This window comes from Gossypium hirsutum, chromosome A06 (assembly GCF_007990345.1).
Source record: "Gossypium hirsutum isolate 1008001.06 chromosome A06, Gossypium_hirsutum_v2.1, whole genome shotgun sequence".
Classification (NCBI taxonomy): Eukaryota; Viridiplantae; Streptophyta; class Magnoliopsida; order Malvales; family Malvaceae; genus Gossypium; species Gossypium hirsutum.
In genome coordinates this window covers 11053974-11076118 of record NC_053429.1, presented here as the reverse complement: position 1 = coordinate 11076118, position 22145 = coordinate 11053974, and the positions used below count along the sequence as shown (strand labels likewise).

General features: G+C 33.2%; 1 protein-coding gene across 1 annotated transcript; it reads left to right on the top strand.

The window, feature by feature from the left end:
• The first annotated feature begins 419 nt into the window (after positions 1–419).
• On the top strand, positions 420–21649 carry LOC107962631 (acyl-protein thioesterase 2). Its single transcript, XM_016899090.2, has 10 exons — positions 420–1218; positions 1731–1823; positions 2069–2180; positions 3197–3233; positions 3354–3423; positions 3552–3656; positions 20077–20231; positions 20328–20409; positions 21156–21249; positions 21340–21649. Exons 2-10 carry the CDS (start codon positions 1793–1795, stop codon positions 21419–21421), a joined length of 768 nt encoding a protein of 255 aa, XP_016754579.1. The 5' UTR covers positions 420–1218; positions 1731–1792; the 3' UTR covers positions 21422–21649.
• The last annotated feature ends 496 nt before the right edge of the window (positions 21650–22145 follow it).

Here is a 22145-nt window from a genome sequence, read left to right as displayed (position 1 = left end):
TTAGTAGTGAGAGATCCTACAATGTCCCATAATTACTGGTAGGAAAAGCAGGGTTTACCATCAATCCTTGGTGCTTTCAGAGCGCCGCCGCTTTTACTTCCCCTTTCCTGAAAGCTGATGAAGAAGTTTATCTTCCTAAGATAGGTAATGGATGCTAAGGTCCTTTAAAACCTCAATTGTTTTACCAACATTAGAAAGATCCAGCTTGTAGTAAATATCCTCAAAATGGTAAAAATGAAAGACACGTTTTATCATATTAGGGTCGTCAATTCACAAGTTGCTTAAGTTATTATCCCTTTTATTCTATTCTGGCCCTTCGTTTTCACCAAATTCCAACCTTAATTTTTGAAGCCCTCTTGTTCTTCAAGGAGTCGAAGTTGATCCCTGATTTCTTTTTCAAGGGACCAAAAGCATGGAGAGTTAATACAAGACTGTGCATCTAGTAATAGATTTTCCAGTTCAATGAGATCACCAAAGACTTGTTTGTTCCATTTTCTTAGAGAAAAACTTGTAGTTTTAAGTTTACAAATCAATTTATAAGTTGAGGATCCTTTAACAATGGTATTCCAAGCAGTTTCAGTTACTTCCCTACATTGCGGGTGCAAGGCCCACTCCACATAGCTCAAACCAATAAGGTCTTGGTTGGTAGGGGAGCTTTCTATTAGTTGAAACTACCATAGGTCCATGACCAGAATGGATGATAGGTAGGTTAAGACTAATCTAGTCTATCGCAAATTTTTTTTCATGTAGTTTTGGTCGGCCATAAATGCAAGTAAGCCAAGTTTTGAAAGAGTGCTCCTCCAAGTAGAAAAACATCAAATTTTTGTTACTGGCAATTACGCTGCATTTAACAATTGTCCGCCACATAATCAGGGTACCACCAGTACAATTGGTGATGAGCTCCAAACCTTTTTTTTCAACCAACTCTGTTTCTTTTTTTTTTATTTAATTCCAGTTTTCATGGATTTATTTAAACACTAAAAATAATATGAAAACATGTTATAATCCTTCAGTAACATTTCATCCAACAACTTCACCAAAATTTTAGACAGAGAAAGTTTTGGCATATATTGCTAATTTGGCCACAAATTTATCGGAGCAAAAGAAAATTGCCTTTGGGTTTGGAGACAAAAAAAGTTATCATTATTTTTTTCCGTTGGTGTCTAAAGCCTTTGCTATTCGGAGTCTTCGAATCCAATCGACGTATTAGTGGAAAAGGTAAAATGCCTGAAACGCGAATGCCTTTTTTTTTTTTTCCTTTTTGATATCATATTTTCCCCTGTTTCTCCTTTTTCTATTTTTCTTTATGTAGAATAGAGTTCAATTTGCTAATTTATTCAACCAGTTAATTCTCAAAAACAGTGTATTTTTAAAGTTTCATTTTTGTTCCATCTTGGGCTTTTTATTTTATTTTTAATCTTAGTTTCATATGAATTTTCATCTAATATATTCTTCTTCTTTTTTTGTGTGTGTGTGAAATGGATATCATCATTTATTTAGAGTTCAAATCCCATTTTCGTCAAAGGTTTTGAAATATATGTAATTTGGATTAGATAGAAAAGTCTTCTTTCGGATGGATTTGTTGCAACGTACCTATTTTTGGACAAGCTTTTATGTTGATTCTGATAATATATATATATATATATATATGAATTTAGTGAAAATTAATCATTTTGCTAAATTAACCTTTGATGTGAAATAAATATCAGTCTGTTCTTTCGTAATTCTAGGATCAGTGCTCCTTCTAGTTCAATAGGTGGGTTTGGCCACTGCTGCTTTTCGGTGGGATACAATGAGCTTCACAGGTCCTTCTATTGGTTCTGGTCAGTTAATCTGCTTTGCTCCATCTTACTCATTGGGGAAATGTCTATAATTATAGCTCATTATCAAGTTTGCATAATTGTTTTGATTGTTCTTGAGGCAATTGAATCAATCGGTTCTTCATTGTATGCATGGTGGATTGGTATATATATTGATTGAGTTAGATTTTTTACAAATTCACAAGCATGTTTTTCCTCCTTGTGTTAGATTTTAACGGTTAATACTTGAACTGTTCTATGACAAATAGCAGGTGGTAGAAGGGAGGCACTTGAATTTGGAAGAACTCATGTGGTTAGGCCCAAAGGTAGGCACCAAGCAACCGTAGTTTGGTTACATGGCCTTGGTGATAATGGTTCAAGGTATTGCTTTTTAAAATTCTTACTTTTAGTTTTTGGGAAATAAATTTAACTTTATTTTCTCAACATCAGTAATTTAACTTATTTTCTCTGTGGAAAATAAAACCATTTAATTTTCAAATTTGGCATTTCTCCTAAAGTGTCAAATATAAAAGGAAGAAATATCATGTATATTCTATTTGGTAGGTTGTATTCATGTCTAGCTCTTCCCTTCCCTGAGCAGATTTAGCTTTCCTTTGATTCTTTTTTTTTTCTCTGATTTTGTTTATTAACATTCTTTCACTTCTTTTACCTTTTCTTTTCTCCTTTCGTACTTGGATGATTGCATCCATTAAGTATAGTCCTAAGAGTTTAAGATGTTGTTAACATTTTTTGGGTGAAGCAACAAGCCAAATCATTTGGGTCCATGAGGCCATGGTTCTATTTATATGAATTATTATTTCGCAGTGAAGAAGTAAATACCTTTGAGATGTTATATTAGTTTTCCTTTCAGAAATTTTGAGGTGTTTCCTTTCCCTTAGTTTAGTAGTCCTGCATATCAATAATATGGATGTTGTTTTTTGTTGAATACATGGGGAATTTGTCAGTACGTGAACTAAGCAAAAAGCTCCCTTTCTCTATGCAATTTTCATTCTTGTAGTATAGCACTGTTACTATGATGCTTAAATAAGTTGTAGGGAATTAATCATTGCATGCATAAGAACCTCGTTCATCCATATTTGTTTTATGCTTTTGATCTTATAAACTAAGCTGATAATAAATTAATTCATGTTTATTTTTGAAGTGGTTGTCATTCACTTCATATTTCAATGTTTCATGTCTTCAATATGTTTTATGTTTCATGTTTGGCAAGTCTTTTCATCCAATCTGTTATATTGGTGCCTCTTGGAATTTGAATTATCATATAGTTATTTTGTCATCTGAGGCTCCCTATCTTGTAATGTATGATCTAATGTAAGTACTTGGTATTTTTTGCAATATCTACTCATCCTCATTTACCTTTTTGTTTTATTAATCAGCTGGTCCCAGCTTCTGGAGACCCTCCCTCTTCCGAATGTAAGGATATGATTATTCTAGCCAAATATATTTAGGAGAATATATTCTAAGAATTAATTAATAGTTTTAGCATTTCTTGATAACATCATAAATTTCCATGCATATGATCCTATCGTGCAGATTAAATGGATATGCCCAACTGCTCCTACTCGACCAATAACTTTATTTGGTGGCTTTCCAACAACTACTTGTAAGTATATTCATAGAACTCTGTATTGAACTATTGATTCAATCTCATATGAAGCAAACAAGAATTAAATTTCACTCTCTTCAACCTTTTTATTTGATGATGGTGCTTTAAAATATAACATACATCAGGGTTCGATATGGGAGAACTTTCAGAAGATGCTCCTGATGATGTAGAGGGTTTGGAGGCTGCTGCTGGACATGTTGCAAATTTGTTGTCAATAGAGCCTGCTGACAGTATGTTTCCTCACAACTTCTTTATAATGTTTTTATTATGCTATTTTTTCCATTTTCTTTTTCTTTGGGTAGGGGGAGTGTCTTCGATTTCTCTTCTGATTTAGGTACTATTGCATTGTAGACACCTGTATTTTCTTCTATAAGGAGAGTTCATAAGGAACAATGTTTTACATCATACAATTGCCATTTATCAGTCTTACTTTCTACAACATTATTAAGTTCTCATGATTTTGGCTATGAAATGTGAACAATATTCTTTTCCTTTTAGAAGATAGAACATTGATTTTGGAACTCATTAGATTTACTGTGAGTTTTAATTTTAGTTTCATTTTCTAATTCTTGAATGTTAGCTGGTAGGACAATTATATGTACTATTTTTTGCTGATTATGTTAGAACACACATACGCTAATTGCTTTGGAAAATAGAGTGCTTGAATGGAAGTGACGGCTACAATGGCCGTTTCAGGTTCCATTGTGATGAGCACAACAGAAAACATAACCACAAGATTGTTTGTGCAATTTTGTTTCCTTACGTCTGCAACTAATTTAGAGAGAAAATTCCACTATTTTACTCCCAATACAACAAGTTATTTAAGTCCTATCACACCAAAATATAACAACCTCACTTTTATATTTAAAGACTTAGATTTCTCATTTCTATGTTCTCCTCTTGAGACCTTGGTAGTAAAAAAAACGCATTTCTCTCACAAATGCACTTACAAAGTACATTCCACTGTGAACAGATAAGTGCTCTCAATACTCTATAAAAAAAATTTATTCATGTCTCTCAAATATATAAGAGTTTTGAGACTTCCTAGTATACTAGAGATAAATTACAATCTAATCTCCAATTAGTTACTAGCTAAAATAGCAAAATATAATATAATGATAAAGACCAATGTAAAGGGGCTGTTGGAGATATGTTTTCAATGTTAGTCTGATCGAATATCCACAATCCAAGGTGTAACACTCCTATACTTGACCCGATCGCTTGGTCAAGATATTGGAATGCTACATTTGTTGCCGAAGCAATGTCAATTAATTTCAATTCATTTCATCATCTCATTCAAGTAATTAGGATCATTATACATTTTATATCTTGATTCAAACTCATAATCGAGTTCTACACAAGCTTACGACAACTTTGTAATAATATGATATCGAACAGGGACTAAAATGTAAGATTTCTAAAATTTGAAGTTGACGTTGCAATGTTGAGGTTCCTTGTCACGACGTCACTCTTTGACTTTGTCTCGTTGTGACGTGGTATACTCGTCGTCCCAACATGCACCCTATATCTCAAAATTTCCATTCTTCAATTTTTTGTACCTAAAACCCTATTCAAATATCAAATTCCAATTAATTCAATCAACATATCATTCATATAAGCTCAATTCCAATCTCAAGAACTATATAATTCTTCATAAACTTAGTTCATTAAAGCTAAGTTTATAAGATTAACATAAAATTTCAAGTTCTACAATTAGGTCCACCAAAAGACTTATATTCACAAGCTAGACTTTAGCTATGTGCATGCCATAGCTAGAACCAAAACATTCAAACCATACTTTTTTCCAAGCTTGAGATGTGATGAGATGAGCTGATGTCAATTCTCCACTCTAGCGCTTCAAGTCTTCCCTACGCGTTTTGAAATAATGTGTTAAGCTTGTGACAGCTTAGTAAAAACCACAGGAATTAAACTTTTTATTTAAGATTTAACTAATGTTAATATTAATAATTTCTTAAGAAAAAAAACAATACTAGTAGACAAAGGATAATTTTACAGGGCTTAAGTTACTTACTGAGCCTTTTGGCATTTTCTCTTACCATGTATCATTTGTATAACCCATTGTAGACTAAATAAAACATATCAGATATACGAAACAGTCACAATATACATTTCGATTGTACTGAAGTGCCACATTCATTTGCACCGAAGTGTTTTTTTCATTTCTCACCGAAGTGTCACATTTTTTTGTGCACATGAGATTTTCTAATGATATGCTATTTATATCCTACTAGTTCTCATCTCGTCTATATGGACTTTTAATATATTTATTTCATTACTTCCACTCAATCAAATGAAAATAATTTAAACTTTTCACTTTTTGGCTACTTTCTTACCTTTTTCTCCAAGGAATCCTTCACTTTTCTTCTTTTTTTCCTTCATTTTCATATCAAAACATAAAGCATTTACTTGTTAAAATCATATTCAAATAGCATATCTATGCTATTTAAATGAAACTAACATGAATTCCATGAAGAAACTTATCATTCTTATCTTGATCGCTTGTAATGAAACCCTAATTCTTATTTTCTCTCTCTTCCAAGACAACTATTGATACTCATTTCATAAAGTTAAGGTGACTAATGAGCTTCACTATTGATTTCATTAATGATTGATGAAAGAAATTGAAGGAATTAAACTTGAAAGGCTTGAAAATGGTAGAAAATGATTTATTTGTAATAAAAGCAAAAGTTGAGAGGATAGAGAATTGGAGGTGACATGATTTGTAATGGAAAGATAAATGACTTCATATTTTTCAACTTTTCTAATAAAAACATCTAATTAATTTAATAATTAAAATGAAAATTATCAAATTAGCCCACTAATCATAGTTTGACACATTTTAGTCCTTAATCTTTGTATTTTCCATAATTTTCTTATTTGAGTAATTACCATTCAATTCTCCAACATTCTCTATAATACCTTCCACGAATCATATTTTATTTTGGTAAAATTTCTCTTCTATTCCTTCCATTTAATGCAATCATTTCAATTTTTTATTTTTCTTACTTTTTTCGCACTACTTTTCATTATCTTACAATTAATTTAATATCCCGGATTTATTTTTCCCATTTCAAAAGTAATTTTAATTTTCTATCAGCTCTAACTACTTTCTATACTAACATTAAAAAATTCCTATTATCTATTTCTAAAATTCTCAAGTATATCTAACCTGACTTGCTGAGTTAGGGATATCACACAAGGGATTTGATCCAATTGATCTGATCTAATCCAAACTTCAAATCAAGTTGGTCCAAATGGATTGAACTTCACAGTTAGGCTTTCATACTTCCACAATATCAGCATTATCCAAAGCCCAAAGATTTTGTTCAAAAAATTATCAACTTCTAATATGACAAGTAATAGGTTTTGTTGTTGTGTTAGTTGTAGTGGCCACTACCATTGACACTTGACAACCATTTTAAAATACTTGCGTCAACAATCTCTACCTTTATCATTTTTTTGAACAAAACCTGTAACGCCCCGTACCCAAGACCATTGCCGGAGTCGAACACGAGGTGTTAACGGACTTAATTCATTACTTAAACAGCTCATACAATTCATTTTAAAATTTCCAGACAAGCTGGCTAACTGCATCACAGTCGATTTAAAAATCATATATCAAGTTCCGAAACTCGAAATATAATTCCGTAAATTTTTCCTGAAACTAGACTCATATATCTATCTACTAATTTTTTTCTAGAATTTTTGGTCAGGCCAATTAGTACAGTTTATTAGTTAAAGTCTCCCCTATTTCAGGGTTCGACTACTCTAACCTCTGTGTATTACGAATCAGATATCTCCCTGTACAGAGCTTCAATGACTATGCCATTTGTCTCTAATAAAACTAGACTCAATAAGGAATCTGTAAATATAAAGCATGACTTCTAATTATCTTTGTAAAATTTATGGTGAATTTCCAAAGTCAGAACAAGGGATCCAGAAATCGCTCTGGCCCTGTTTCACAAAAATTTAAACATCTCATAAAATATAACTCATATACCTGTTTTGTTCCATCCATATGAAAATAGACTCATAATTCTTCAATTCCATATATTATTCATCATCTAATTGTATCTCTAATATTTTTAGTGATTTTTCAAACTCACGTCACTGCTGCTGACTGAATCTATTTTATGGTAAATTTTACCTATTTCATGGTTTCCATGGATTAGCTAGTAATTTAGCATACATAACACCAAATATGATCATGATTAGCCATTCCAATGGCTAATCATTACCAAGAATTTCCATACCACTCAATAACCATATCATAAGACTATATACACAAAATGATTATCATGCTATACATGTCATACTCAAAATATACAAGCCATTATGCCAAGATGGTATACGGATAGTGTGAGCGTGCCTCCGACCGTTTCCGATTTCCGAGCTGGCTTGTCAACACTACAAGGAATGAAAAGGAGGGAGTAAGCATAAATGCTTAGTAAGTTCACATGCAAATAGCAAGTAACATAACTATATAAGCAAACATAAAACATCATTTGCATAATCATCACCGAGACATTCATATCACATTTTCATTTATCATCTTACCATATTGTTGTTATATCGAGTTTTCAACCCGAGGGTTAAGTACATACCTATTCAAAGTATCCATTTCACAACACTTACCAATACGTCCCTTTCATCTTGAGTATTCCTCCATTTGAGTAGAATTTTACCCGTTGAACACATCGGAATATAATTCGGATACATGAAAAGTTTGCACATAAGTGCCACATATGTAGCCAAGCTACCATGTAACCCGCCCATAAGCGAACTCGGACTCAACTCAACGAGCTCGGGCGTTCGCATCCATAAGTGAACTCGGACTCAACTCAACGAGCTCGGATGCCTAGTTACATCTCTCGAACTCGAACTCAACTCAACGAGTTCGGACATTCGCATCCATAAGTGAACTCGGACTCAACTCAACGAGTTCGGATGCTCAACCATCCTAGTGACATGTCACTTGTATCCTAATCTATTCCTAAGGTTCAAGCGGGCTTTTTCCCTCGATCTCATATTTGTCGTCTTCCATGGAATATCGGAACCGATACTTGGTAGCAATTCATATTTATCAAGTAGTAAACATAATTTGCATATTACTCAACATTAACCACAAAGCATAATATTTCACGATTAAAAATCAGCGTATCATATAATTAACATCAATAACTTAAAACAATTATGCTACATTATTTACACATGAACTTACCTTGGTACCAAAATATAAAGATTTTGCAATTTAGTCCACAATCTTTTCTTTTCCTCGATCGCGACTTGAATCTCGTTTCTCTTGATCTATAATGCCAAATTAATCTTATTTAATACATACATTCATCAAAACAGCATTTAATACGAACTTTGGGAAAATTACATTTTTGCCCCTAAATTTTTACATAATTACACTTTTGCCCCTAGGCTCGGGAATTAAACTTTATTCCTTATTCTTATATTTTATAACATGTTGATCACTTTTCCCTTCTATGGCAACATCAAATTCTCTCTCTAACATATACTTGTGACTATTAGGTATTTTTACCGATTAAGCCCTTTTACTCGTTTTCACTCAAAATCGAGTAGCACAAGTTGTCTAACATGATTTAAAACCTCATATTCTATCATAAAACATCAAAATACACAAATTTCACCTATGGGTATTTTTCCAAATATAAACCCTAGGTTGAATTATTGCTAACATAAGCTTAATCGAGCTACTGGGATTCCAAAAACGTAAAGAACATTAAAAACGAGGCTAGAACGGACTCACAATCGAGCTTGGAAGCTTGAAAAACCCTAGCCATGGTTTCTCCTTGCTATATTCAGCCATGGGGTTGAAGATGAGCAAAATTGGCTTTTAATTTTGTATTTTAATTCATTTTACCCCTAAATGACCAAAATGCCCTTACTACTAAACTTTCCAAAAATTCCATCCATGTCCAATTTTTGTCCATAGACTTAGAAATTGGTAAAATTGCTATTTAAGACCTCCTAATTAATATTTCAAAACAATTTCATACTAGAAACTTCTAGAATGCAAGTTTTACAAATTATTCGATTTAGTCCCTAATTTCAATTTAAGCACTTTATGCATAAAATTTCTTCACGAAATTTTTACACAATCATGCAATCATATCATAGACCTTAAAATAATCATAAAATAATTATTTCTATCTCAGAGTTTGTGGTCACGAAACCACTATTTCGACTAGGCCTAAAATCAGGATATTACAAAACCAATCAAGTGAGAGACTTATCAACAATAACTTTTCCCTTTCCGCATAATTCTCTTAATCCATCAATCTTATCTTAAAACATGATTAGGCAATTTCAACCATTAATGCCTTATGAGTAATTGCATCAACAATTAAAATACTATAATTTTATGCAAGGAAGATGAGGATAAGAGCATGTGGAACAATGTAAAACCAACCAATAACCCATAAAATTTCCAATGTTCATCAGTTACAAAGCTTGTAATAAGAAGTAATAGAAAGTATGTAACAAAAAAAGTAAACAAAACAAAATAACTCCCATCAAGAGTAACAATTAACTAACGGTACCATTATCTTCCATCAGCACTTAGACAAGCTTCCATCTACTCCAGCTCAACTACTCCCTTTTTTTATTGAAAAGAATTGATAATGCATCACTATATGGGGTGAGTAAATTATTACACAAAACAACCTCTTTATATCTAATTTGTTGAGTGGCCTATATCTCTAAGCGACTACTGATCTACTGTAATTTGATATGTCAAATTAATCTCTCTCGAATACTTAATGAGTTTATTCTCAAGTAGTTTACGAGTTTTTTTAATGTTTTTTTACCAATTCTTAGATTTTAGTGTTAATGATAGTTTTTTTTACATTTTACTTTTTTTAAAACCCAAATTACAAATTATGCCATTGAGTGTGTAATGATTTATTTGAGCTTGTGTAGGGAGATGACTAAGGTCGAACATTGAGAAGGACTTTAGCTGTTGTGTCTGTTGCGACAATGACTTTCCATATCTTAAAGAAGTGAACTTCAACGAAAACTCAACTTGGAGTAACTTGTCATTGAACTCACGATACTAAGTATGTGGTGTCGCGACATTGATCCTTCGAGTCTTAACTACAAGCCTCGATGTTGTGATGCTAAGTAAATGGTTGAAGTGATGAGACCTATTGCCATTATTATCGATGTTGCGACACTAGCAAGGTTGTGTCATGACACCAAGAACCCCCAAGCCAAACTTGTTTCCACTACCATGGATGACGCGACACCAAAGCTTGGGTGTTGTGACGCATAAAATTCTAACAAGTGCAAAAAACTGTATGGGCAATTTTGTGTCCAAACTCAACTCAAGTCATATCATTTTCTTGAAGGGTGTTTTTTTCAACGTTAGGGTTAAAGAATTTGAAGTATTTAAGTTATCTTTACGTCACAACTAAAAGGGGAATCATTTATTAACTTTTTGTCAACATCTTTTATTCCATCACAATTTTTAGCTTCTTAGATTTTTTTTCCCTTTTTAGCTTAGTAGTTATTTTCTACTATTTTCTTCTTAGTTTTTTTGCACTTTTAGTTTTCTTTCAAATAGGTACAAGATTCTTCATTATTATTTTGGGTTTTTCTTTAAAGCATTCAATACTTACATGTTGTGAGTTATCAAAAGTGCAAATATATTAACTTGGGCTGTGGATTTATCAACATTATTGATGTCATCTTCATCAAAGACTCCTTCAAGTGTCACAAAATATTTTTAAACCCTTGTTTCTTTTGTGGTTAATTGATGAATCATTTAAGCATGAAATTGGCTAGACTTTGTATTTTGATGATGAGTAAAAACTAAGTTTTAGAGTGGTTGGTTGATTGAAATGCTGCATGATTAATTTTAAGGTCAGAGGTTAAACTGCAAAAATTGGACAAAATTTAATATACTTCAAAACCTAGGATTAACTACCTTAGGTGAACATTTAGATAAGTGAGATTGAGAGGAGATCTTACTGTGAACCAATTTGATTGTCTTAATTTAGTTTAGTGAGGTCGAGAGATAAATCAAATTAAATTATCTAATTGCGTAAAATGATGATCGAGAGGTAAAATTGGACCAATAAGAAGTTTGATAAATTTAGGTCTCTAATCTAAGAATTAATTGGTAACATGGAAATCAATCGATCAATCATTGAATTGATATTTTTCATACTTTTGACTGTTAATCAGTTTAGTCCTTTTATGCATAGTTTAGCTTAATTAACTTTGAATTATAAATTGCCATAATATAGTACTTAGTCATTAGCTAGCTAGATTTCTTAATTGCATACTTGATCTTTGTTATTCATCTTATCACTCGTTCTCCTTTGAGTTCGATCCTTGAAATATTTAGAGTGTTTTATTGGAACACTTACAAATATTACAATCGACCTATCACAGTTGTAGTAAAAGTCGTCCATCATTATATTTTGAGCTATTTTTCTGCTTGGGGTCCTTACGCCATGGTGTGATCAAGTTGTCAGCTCCTTTTTCGGAGAGGTGTGTGTGATAAGTTGAATTGTGTTGGTTTTTGCATGCTTTATTAGGGAGATAACTAGTGAAAGTTAGGTTTATAAATACGACATTGTATTTTATTTTAATGGTTCCCTTAAATTTTTCCTTGTTGATAATTGCTTAATAGTCATGTTTAATAATAACTATAAGTGGCCAGAAGATTAATTTGTGCTTGATGTGAATGGTATTTCAATGCCTAGCTTGAGGTATAATGGTGATTATGGGAGACAAGGATATGAGTCTCCTTATGATTTTTATGGTTGCATGAATGAAATGGATAGTTACAATCAGGGGTGATTAGCTAGTAACTCAACATGTTATCCATATTCCTCATTTTGTTATCAAGATGAGGGTATGTATTGTGAAGAGTCTAGTGAAAATCATTATTTAGTCCCTTAGGTTGGCATACTTGAGAATGATATGTTTACATGCCAAGACACTATGAAAAACATGCAAAATCAGTTAGATTTACTATTAGAAGCCATTCGACATTGAGCTAGGGAACATGTTCTTATGGAAGAGTGTGTAGAGTCAGATAATTCTGAACTTGAGGAGTAGGTCTCCTATATGATTGTTAACTATGAAGACTTGGAGGTTAATTTTCAACAAGAGATAAAGATCAGATAATTGAGTGAAGTGATGGGTACTATTGATGAAGTCTTCGATCCTATTGACATAGATGTAAAGATGGAAGTAGAAGTATTTTTGGAAGAGATCATGGTGCTTAAAAAGTTTGTAAGTGAAAATTTAGAGCTAACACATTTTTCGAACATTTTGAAAGGAATATCACGACAAGAATCAACCAAAGATATGTTTAAACAAATATATGTTCAAGCAGAGGTGGGAGATAAGGTTCAACTACTTCATTTTTCAAAAGAAATTGAGTTTGTGGTTCCTCATTTGATGATTCCTGGGAAAGTGTTATGGAATGGGCTCGATTTTGGTAAGAAATGGCTTATAATGTGCATGTCAAAATGGTTTTAAGTAAGAAAAACAATTTGTTCTTGAAGGGCTTCAATCGCAGTGGAGTCAATAGTGGGCACTTCATTTTGTCACATGTAAAGAAATACTCCTTTCACCTTTGGCTTTTCTACGTTTGGCTTTATCCAATTTTATTTCAAGGTTTGTATCTACCTAAATTAGTTCATCAATCCTCAAACTATCTAGGTCTTTTGGCTTCTCAATGGTAGTAACTTTAAATCAAACCTATCAAGTAATGATCTCAAGACTTTCTTGACCAACTTGGAATTGGAATGTTCTTTTCCAATAGTAAACGCTAAATTTAGATAGATCACAAAATTTTAAATAGAATTCACCAACAGTTTCTGAATTCCACATTCTTAAGGCCTCGAACTTGGTGGATAACATCTATATGTTAGAATGTTTTACTATGATGGTTCATTCATGTGCAATTTCAAATATGTCCTATGCCTTTTTAGCAATTATACACTTTGAAATCCTCTAAAATTTTTGTTCATTGACACCGCAGAAGATAGCATAAAGAGTTTTCAAATTGGCATTCACAAGACGTTCTTCATTATTGGTCCAAGCTAACTTAGACTTAGGAGTTCTTCCTACTTCTATCTCAATGATAGGTGGTTGCCACCCTATGAGAAAAGAACATTATGCTTTCTCATCAGTGGACTTGATGAAAAGTTTCATTTTTTCCTTTTAATAAGTATAGTTAGAACCTTCCAACATAAAAGGATATGCAACTTAAGATCTTTCTATATTTAGTAATTAACAACACCATAAAACACTACTTGCTATGTTGAGTGGGAGGTTCTGATATCAATTGTTGAAATAAACAATTTTAATTACTTAAAAAAACAAAGTGCTTGAATAGAGGTGATAGCTATAGTGGCCACTTCAGATGTCACTACAATGAGCATGTAACACTCCAAACCCGGCCTAGACGTTATGGTCGAATCTGGCTATGTCACATGAATTGGAATTTGAAATCAAATGTATCAAGTTTACACCGTTTCTGTTTATTAGCTTTTATCTCTCTTTTGTCACTTTCAAAATTATTTTCTCGTTAACTGATTCATTTAAAAATATATTTTGTAGCGGAACCTTTTAAAACCGTGAAATTTGAAGAAAACCGCTCGCGTTTAGGAAAAAAGTTATTTCTATTTGAACTAAGTTTTCGTTGAGTTTTGTAGTTTAAAAGTGTAATACCCTAAACCCGACCTAGACGTTATGACCGAATCTAGCGGTATCATATGGAATGGGGTTTGAAATCGAGACTGACAAGTTAAAATCTTTCCAGTTAATTAGCTTTTATTTAATTCGAAAAAACGTGAACTAGCTGATTTGCTTTAAAACATGTCTTTTAAGCAGAAGCTTTTGAAACCAATTATTTTACGAAACTGAAAATCTTAGTTTTTAGAAAAATCGTGTTTTGTTGAGTTGCAATTTAAAAATCCATAAAAACAGTATAAAATCCCAATTTAAACCAAACAGTTCAAAGTCTCAACATTACAATAATAAATACCCAAAGATAATATAAAATCAAAAGCTTTAATAAAACAGTTCAGTAGTGATGGTCATCGTCGAGCCCTCCGCTGCACCGATCCACTTAACTCTGGGGATTACCTGTATAGATTAAACAGAAAAAGGGGTGAGTTTTCACAAACTCAGTTTGTAATCCCCACAGAAAACATACATATAGATACACATAAGAAAATAATCAATTACAGTCTGGGGGCCTGAGCCCTACAGATTTAGTTTGGGCCTTAGCCCATTCGGATACAGTCTCAGATATAATTTAGGGCCTTGGCCCATCTCAGATACAATATGCAATAGCAGAAAATCAGAATCCTACCCACCAGCCTCTACACACCATCTCCGTCTATCCTTACACACCATGTGGGGATTAAATTAACCCACCCATCCCTACACACCATGCTGTACCGAAATGCGGCACATAATCAGAAATTTGCAGCAGAGCTGCTAGATAACAGGCTTAATAGCCTTTCAAACATTTCCTCCAGATAACAGTGACCCACCCCGATGCAATGCAACATGCAAAAGATGTCATGCTATTATGCAATTACAGTACATACATTCAGATATCATAATTCATTCTCGGTACAAAAATTAGACAGACAAATCACTAATATAAGAGTCTAAGTAGAGCTTACCGACCTTTTAGTAGGTCTACAGTTGACTTGGGCGATCCGTGCAACCTTTGACAACTTTTCAAAAAAAAAATAGGCTCACACGCCTGTGTGGCCCACACGGCCCAAATTGACCTTGGCCGTGTGATTCATTTTTAATGTAACCTATGCTAGCTAAATATTCATATATGTTTTCACTATTTACTTATATGTTCATTCAAAGCTGTCTACTTGAGTCATTGTCACTAAATTATTTATATCTTGAGCTACAGAATTCCAAATTAAGATCCACTTGATGTTTTTGAAACTAGACTCTAATACCTTTCTACCGTAAAGTTTTCAGAATTTATAGTTTATCAAATAAGTATAGTTAAATCTTCAAATTTATCCCTATTCTACTGTTTGATAGCTTCAACCTCTCCTTACGAAAAATTATTTATCTCTTAGTATGTAATTTGAATGATGCTTCCATTTCTTTATTCTAAAAATTAAGGATTTAAAAATATAAATTTAAGCCTCTAATTATTTTTTTATAATTTTTGATGATTTTCCAAAGTCAGAACAGGGGAACCCAAAATCATTCTAACATTGTCTCACAAAATTTATTATATCTCATAATTTACAATTCTATTGCTTACACTGTTTCTTCCTATGAAAAACTAGACTCAATAAAATTTAATTTCATATTTTATTCAACCTCTAACTCAATTTCCACTATTTTTGATGATTTTTCAAAGTTAGACTACTACTGCTGTCCAAAATTATTTTAGTTCAAAATGTTGATTTCTAAGTTTATAACATCCTTATTTCCTTTCTCTACAACTTTTCGCATCATTTTCTCTTATTTATCTTATTTCTCGATAGCAAGTAATTTTAGCTTTTTGCCGAATCCTATTTTCTGCGTTTCGGGTACACACCTGGTATCAATTCGCTGTGGAAAGTAACCCGAGCCTTCAAAAACCTATATTTGACCAATATATCCCTTAATTAATCACTTGATTCATCAATCAAACCAAATATCCCCAACATAAACTCAAGAAACTAAGCCAACGGCGATTCGAAAGCTTACCACGATGAATCCGATAACCAGTCATCTCCACACTGGAATATCCGCTTAAAACCTTTGAACAGCACCTAAACGAGGGTAAATCGAACCTTTTTTTAATTACCTAATCGAAATACGATAACTAAGGGGAAAATTTCTACTTACCAAAACAGATGAGTCGAAAGTTGCACCCAAAGGGATGACTCGCAAGAAATACAGAAACGAAAAGAGTAGGGAAAAGAGAAGAGAATTTTGGCTATAGAGCAAGAGATGAACCGATCAAGAAAAACAAAAAGAGAGGGGAAAGAGAAAAAACAAGATTCGGCCAAAGGGGAACAAAAACCAAAAGTGAACAAGAAGGGAGAAGAAACGACAGAGAAACAAAAGCCTAACGTCAGAAAATTTGTTGGGAAAAAAGAACATAGAAAACTGATAAGAAGAAAATCTTATTTTGATAACTTCTCCCCAATTATCTCCTAAAACCACTCCCTATTAACCCACTATAACACAACTACTCAACAGTTCAGTTTAATTTGAACTCTACCACGCCACACACTTCAAACAAAAATTAATTCCCCTGCTTGCGCAGTGACTCGAACACAAGACCTCCTACACACTAACACTCCGCTTAACCACCAAACCAGTAGGCCCATTCTAATATATTTTTACCAACAATCAAATAAAAGCCTACTGAACAAGAGTAAGGCCTAATTTATTCAAAATACCAAAATTTGCCCAAGCAAAGGCTTAAACTTGGGACCTCTCAAACACTTCCAAAACACATAACCACTAAAGTTGACAGATATTTGTGTCATATTTTCACAATAACGAAATTAGAAATTTTGGGGCATTACAAAAAGTCTATGAAAACAGTTAAAGCCTAAAATAAAGGCAAACAGTCCAAATTACATAAAAAATACCCCAAAATAAGAGGAAGTATAAACCTTAAATTAAATTAAAACAGTTTCATAGTCATGTAGCCACCATTGAGTCCTCCGTCGCACTGATTCGGCTAAGTTTGGGGATTACCTGTATAGATAAAATAGAAAGGGGTGAGTTTACGTAAACTCAGTGTGTAATCCTTACAGAAAACATGCATATAGTCAAACAACAGTTATCAGTTAAATGCAGTCTGGGCCTAAGCCCATTTCAGTTTTAGTACCAGTTCGGGCACATTTCAGTTTCAGTATCAGATATGTATTAGGGCCTAAGCCCATCATAGTAATAGTATCAGATATACATTATTCAATAAACAGAGTCCTACCCAACCAGCCTCTACATACTATCTCCGTCCATCCCTACACTCCATGTGGGGTTTAAAACACCCACCCATCCCTGCACTCCAAGTAGTATCGGATGCGACACATAATCAGTAAATTGCAGCTGAGCTGCCAGGTAATAGGCTTAAGAGCCTTTTAGTACACTTCCTCCAAATATCAACATCCCAACCCAATATAATGCAACATACAGTAAATGACATGCTAATACATGAATATCATATATACATACAGTTCAGTATTTATTGATATAATCATCATGCTCAGTACATACATCATACATACAGTTCATTCATTTAAGGGTCTAAGTAGTGCTTATCGACCCTATAGTAGGTTCATAGTCGACTTGGGCGACCCGTGCAATCTTAGAACACATTTTAGTTAAATCAGCTCACATGTCCATGTAGGCCCACACGCCCATGTGGCCCATAAGACCCAATTTGGCTTTTGCCCTGTGGATCACATGGCCTGGTCTAAAATACCACACGCTTGTGTGAACTACCCATGTGGATCCACACGCCCGTGTGGCCCACATGGCCCAAATCAGTCTAGACCGTGTGTCGGACACGGCCTACCTGGCTATTACACAGCTGTGTCTTACGCGCACGGCCTGGCCTCATCGATCACATGCCCGTGTTATGTCACACGGCCTACCACGCGAGCGACCACATGTCTGTGTGGTGTCGACAGTGGTGTTTTTTTATTTTCACTGAAACCCTATTTTCTGGTGTTTCGGATACACACCTGGCATGATTTCACAGCAATTGCAATTCCAAGACCACCAAAACCTAAAATTGACCAACAACCCATCGTATTAGACATTTAATTCGAAACTAAAATCGACACTAAGTCTTTCCATGTTCCAATAGACAATCGAATCTCTTACCTTAAAACGAACACAATGACTTCGTGTAACTCCAGAACCGATGAAAAGTCCCCATCCCTTAGTTCTACTCCTAAGCACATGAGTACACATCATTAACATAATCGAATATCCAACCATTACACAAAGCTTTCGAAGCACTTACCAAACACCACATGAAACCAAACGTTGCAAAACGAAGTTGGATTGAGAAAGAAATCGAAAGGAAAAATAAGGGAAAAGGAAAACAAAATTTCGACAGAGAGAGAGGAAATCGACGTAAAAAATTCTATAGAAGAGAGAGAAAACCTTTTTGAAAAATAAAACTAAAAAAATAAAAATCCAAGATAATATTCCAAATCCCTCATATCTTTCCCACTAACCCCACTAACTCAACTACATCAGAATTTTGTTTGATCGAAACTCTCTCGGTCAAACGAGCAAAATAAACTTTCACGCTCGCGCAAGGATTCAATCACCAAACCTCTAACACACCAACACACATCCTAACCACAAGACTAGCAAGCCCATTCTGATATGGTTCTACCAATAATCTAATATAAGTTTACTGAACCAGTATAAGACTTAGTCAGAAAAATACCAAAATTTGCCAAAGATAAGGCTTGAACTTGAGACCTTACACAAACTCCTAGAATACTTAGCCATTGAAATAGATACACATTTGTGTCATAATTTAACGAAAACAAAAATAAAAATTTTGAGGCATTACAGAGCCATCAGAAAAATATAATACAAAAGATTGTTTATGCAGTTCGATTTCTCCATGTTTGTAGAACCTAACTTAGTGAGAAAAACCCACTATATTTAATCCCAATACAACAAGTGATTTAATTCCTATCACACCTCGACAAAGCAACCTTATTTTTGTGTCTAAAGACCTAGATCTCTCAATACTCTATACAAAACTTATACAAGTTTCTCAAATATATAAGAGTTTTGAGACTTGCTTATATACTAGAGATCAATTACAATCCAATCCCCCTTGGAACAACAATTAAAATAGCAAAGTACAATATAATAATAAAGACCAATGTGAAGTGGATTGTCGGAGATATGTCTTCAATGCTATCCTGATCTAATCTCCATAATCCAAGAGATCCAATTGCTTGATCTGATCCAATATTTAGGATAAGTTGCTTTAAATGGATTGAACTTCGTAGTTGGGCCTACGTACTGCAATAATATTAGCATCATTCAAAGCCCAAAGATTTAGTTTTCCAAATTAAGTTCAAATATGGCAAGTAATCAGATTTTTCGTAATGTTAGCCATAGTGGCCACCACATTGGCACTTCGGCAACCACTTCAAAACACTAGCCTTAACAGATTATTTCTAGGTGTCAATACATATTGATGGATTTCATTGATTTAGCTGGAAATCCTTCAAATAAATACAAACTCGATTAATGTAAATTCGCCCAAGAAGTTTTTTTTTTTAGATTGACAGCAATGCACCTCTGCCTCTTAACTTTGCAATGGTCTAAGAGCTCTTACAGTGTTCCCCTCTTATTTATGTTTCTCTTTTTCTTGACAAAAATGGCCTTTTCATAACAAATCCTTTTCTTTAATGCCATTCCAATAAATTCCTGCAAACAACGACCACTATTTTAGGATTGGTTTATATTTAAGTAATTTGTTGTTTGACCAGTTTTGCTTACAACCGATGCAATGTTTCATTCATCTTATTTTTCAATTTTAGCCATGAAAGTTTTGTTTATTGTAACTTATTTTGGCATTATTCTAACACTAGCTTTTTTTTATTACAGTTAAACTTGGTATTGGAGGGTTTAGTATGGGTGCAGCAACCTCTCTATACTTTGCAACCTGTTTTATTCATGGAAAATATGAAAATGGCGATCTGTATCCTGCCAATGTGAGTGCAGTTGTAGGTCTTAGTGGATGGCTTCCATGTTCAAAGTTGGTTTTCTACGTCTGCACCTTCGCATATAAGCTTAGTGCTCCTCCCCCTCCACCCAAAAAAAATATATTTGGTTTATAAATTGTTTTCTTTTCTAAGAATTTGAAAGCCAAAATAGAAAGACATAATGAGGTTGCTAGACGCGTTGCATCCTTGCCCATTTTGCTATGCCATGGAAAAGGTATTTTTAGTAACATTGTTTATGGAAACTATCATATGGATTTAAGTATGGTTATTGTGTTTGTTTTCTGGCTTTATCTTATACCTCTGTTACAATAGTGGCACCGTTAAAATTAACAGCATTTTTTTTTATTATGAAGTAGTAGGATATAACAAGATGGTAACTAGACTAGAATATATTCTACTCGAGGAATTTAACCAGGCAAATATGTTAAGTGTCAACTTTTCATAATTAGGAAAGCAAACCTGATTTCTCAAGTTTAGCGATTTAACCAGCCAAATGCATTGACATAAAACCTAAAATTACTATTGTTAGCGTATTGTTGTATACATTCAATGTTATAGGAGGGCCTTATCTATTTGTTGTCTGTTTCACATTGAGAATGAAATAGTTGATTGAAACTATTTTATGCATCTTCTATGGACAACCATTAAATAGTTGTTATTAAAGTGAACATTTCTTTTGGTGCTTGCGTATAATTAGTCATTTCAAAAAATCATAAAGTCAGCTTCCCAGACTTTCAAGTAAATATTGTCATTATTGAAACCTAAGGTCACATTTTTAGACATTTAGTAATTAATTTTATGGCTGCTTTCAAGTTAACAAATTCAGTTATAACTCATATTTAACAAATTCAGTTATAACTCATATTTTTTTGCTCGTTTTCTTATTATTAGCATCATCAATGGCTATTGGCAATATTCCTTCAGAAGTATGTAATTGTATATAACGAGTTTGAGTTGCAGGAGATGATGTGGTTCCATATAAATTTGGTGAGAAATTTGCTTTGGCACTGAGTTCAAATGGATTTGAGAACATGACTTTCAAATCTTACAATGGGTACAGATCTCTAGAATCTAAATAAAAAAACTTTCATGATTTCTCATATGTTTAACAATTTATCGGAATACTTTGATAAACAATATATAGGCTTGGTCACTATACAATCCCAGAGGAGATGGAAGAGGTCTGCACTTGGTTAACATCAAAACTGGGGCTTGACAGTCGATGAGCTTAAGGATAGATGTGTTGCATTTTTTAGGCGAAATCGTGGTGGTTATGGGTGTAAAAAATAATTTGCATTACCTAGCTTGTAGTTCAATATTTTGCTTAATTATTGGTCATGGATGGAACAAGACAAAATTATTAGCTCCTTTGCTCATTAACTTTTGTAGTTTGGATTTATTATTAAACAGAATGTTATCTATAACATAAATATATTTGTGAAAATTATATTAGAATTTTAAAACATATATATTGATAACTATTAAGTGGTATGTACAAATATCTTTAATATAATACCTATCAGTACTGAAATTTTATAACATTTGAATTTATAATGATTTTGGTTTTGCATTTCTTTACGTGGATTGAATGAATTTTTCCCATCTTTTCATAAAGAATATTTTTTAAGCTAATGGCAACATCAAGCTTCTTAACTCAGCCATTAACATCTATACATCAATAATTGAAAGTAGAAAGCACAGTAGTCATAAAGAAAGAAAAGGAAACTGCCGTTGAAAAAAAATAAAATAAAGGGTTTACTTGTTGATTGATACATTAAAATTTAGTTTCACTTGTTTGATCCTATGGCCAGCAACTTAAGCAAATTTGGTCCATGTTGTGCAGAACAAATACAGTTATAGACACTCGAGCAATGGATTTACAGTTCTTTTCTTGTCTAATCTAAAACACAAAAAATTAGAGTCAGTTGAACTTGTGAACCGTACCATGAG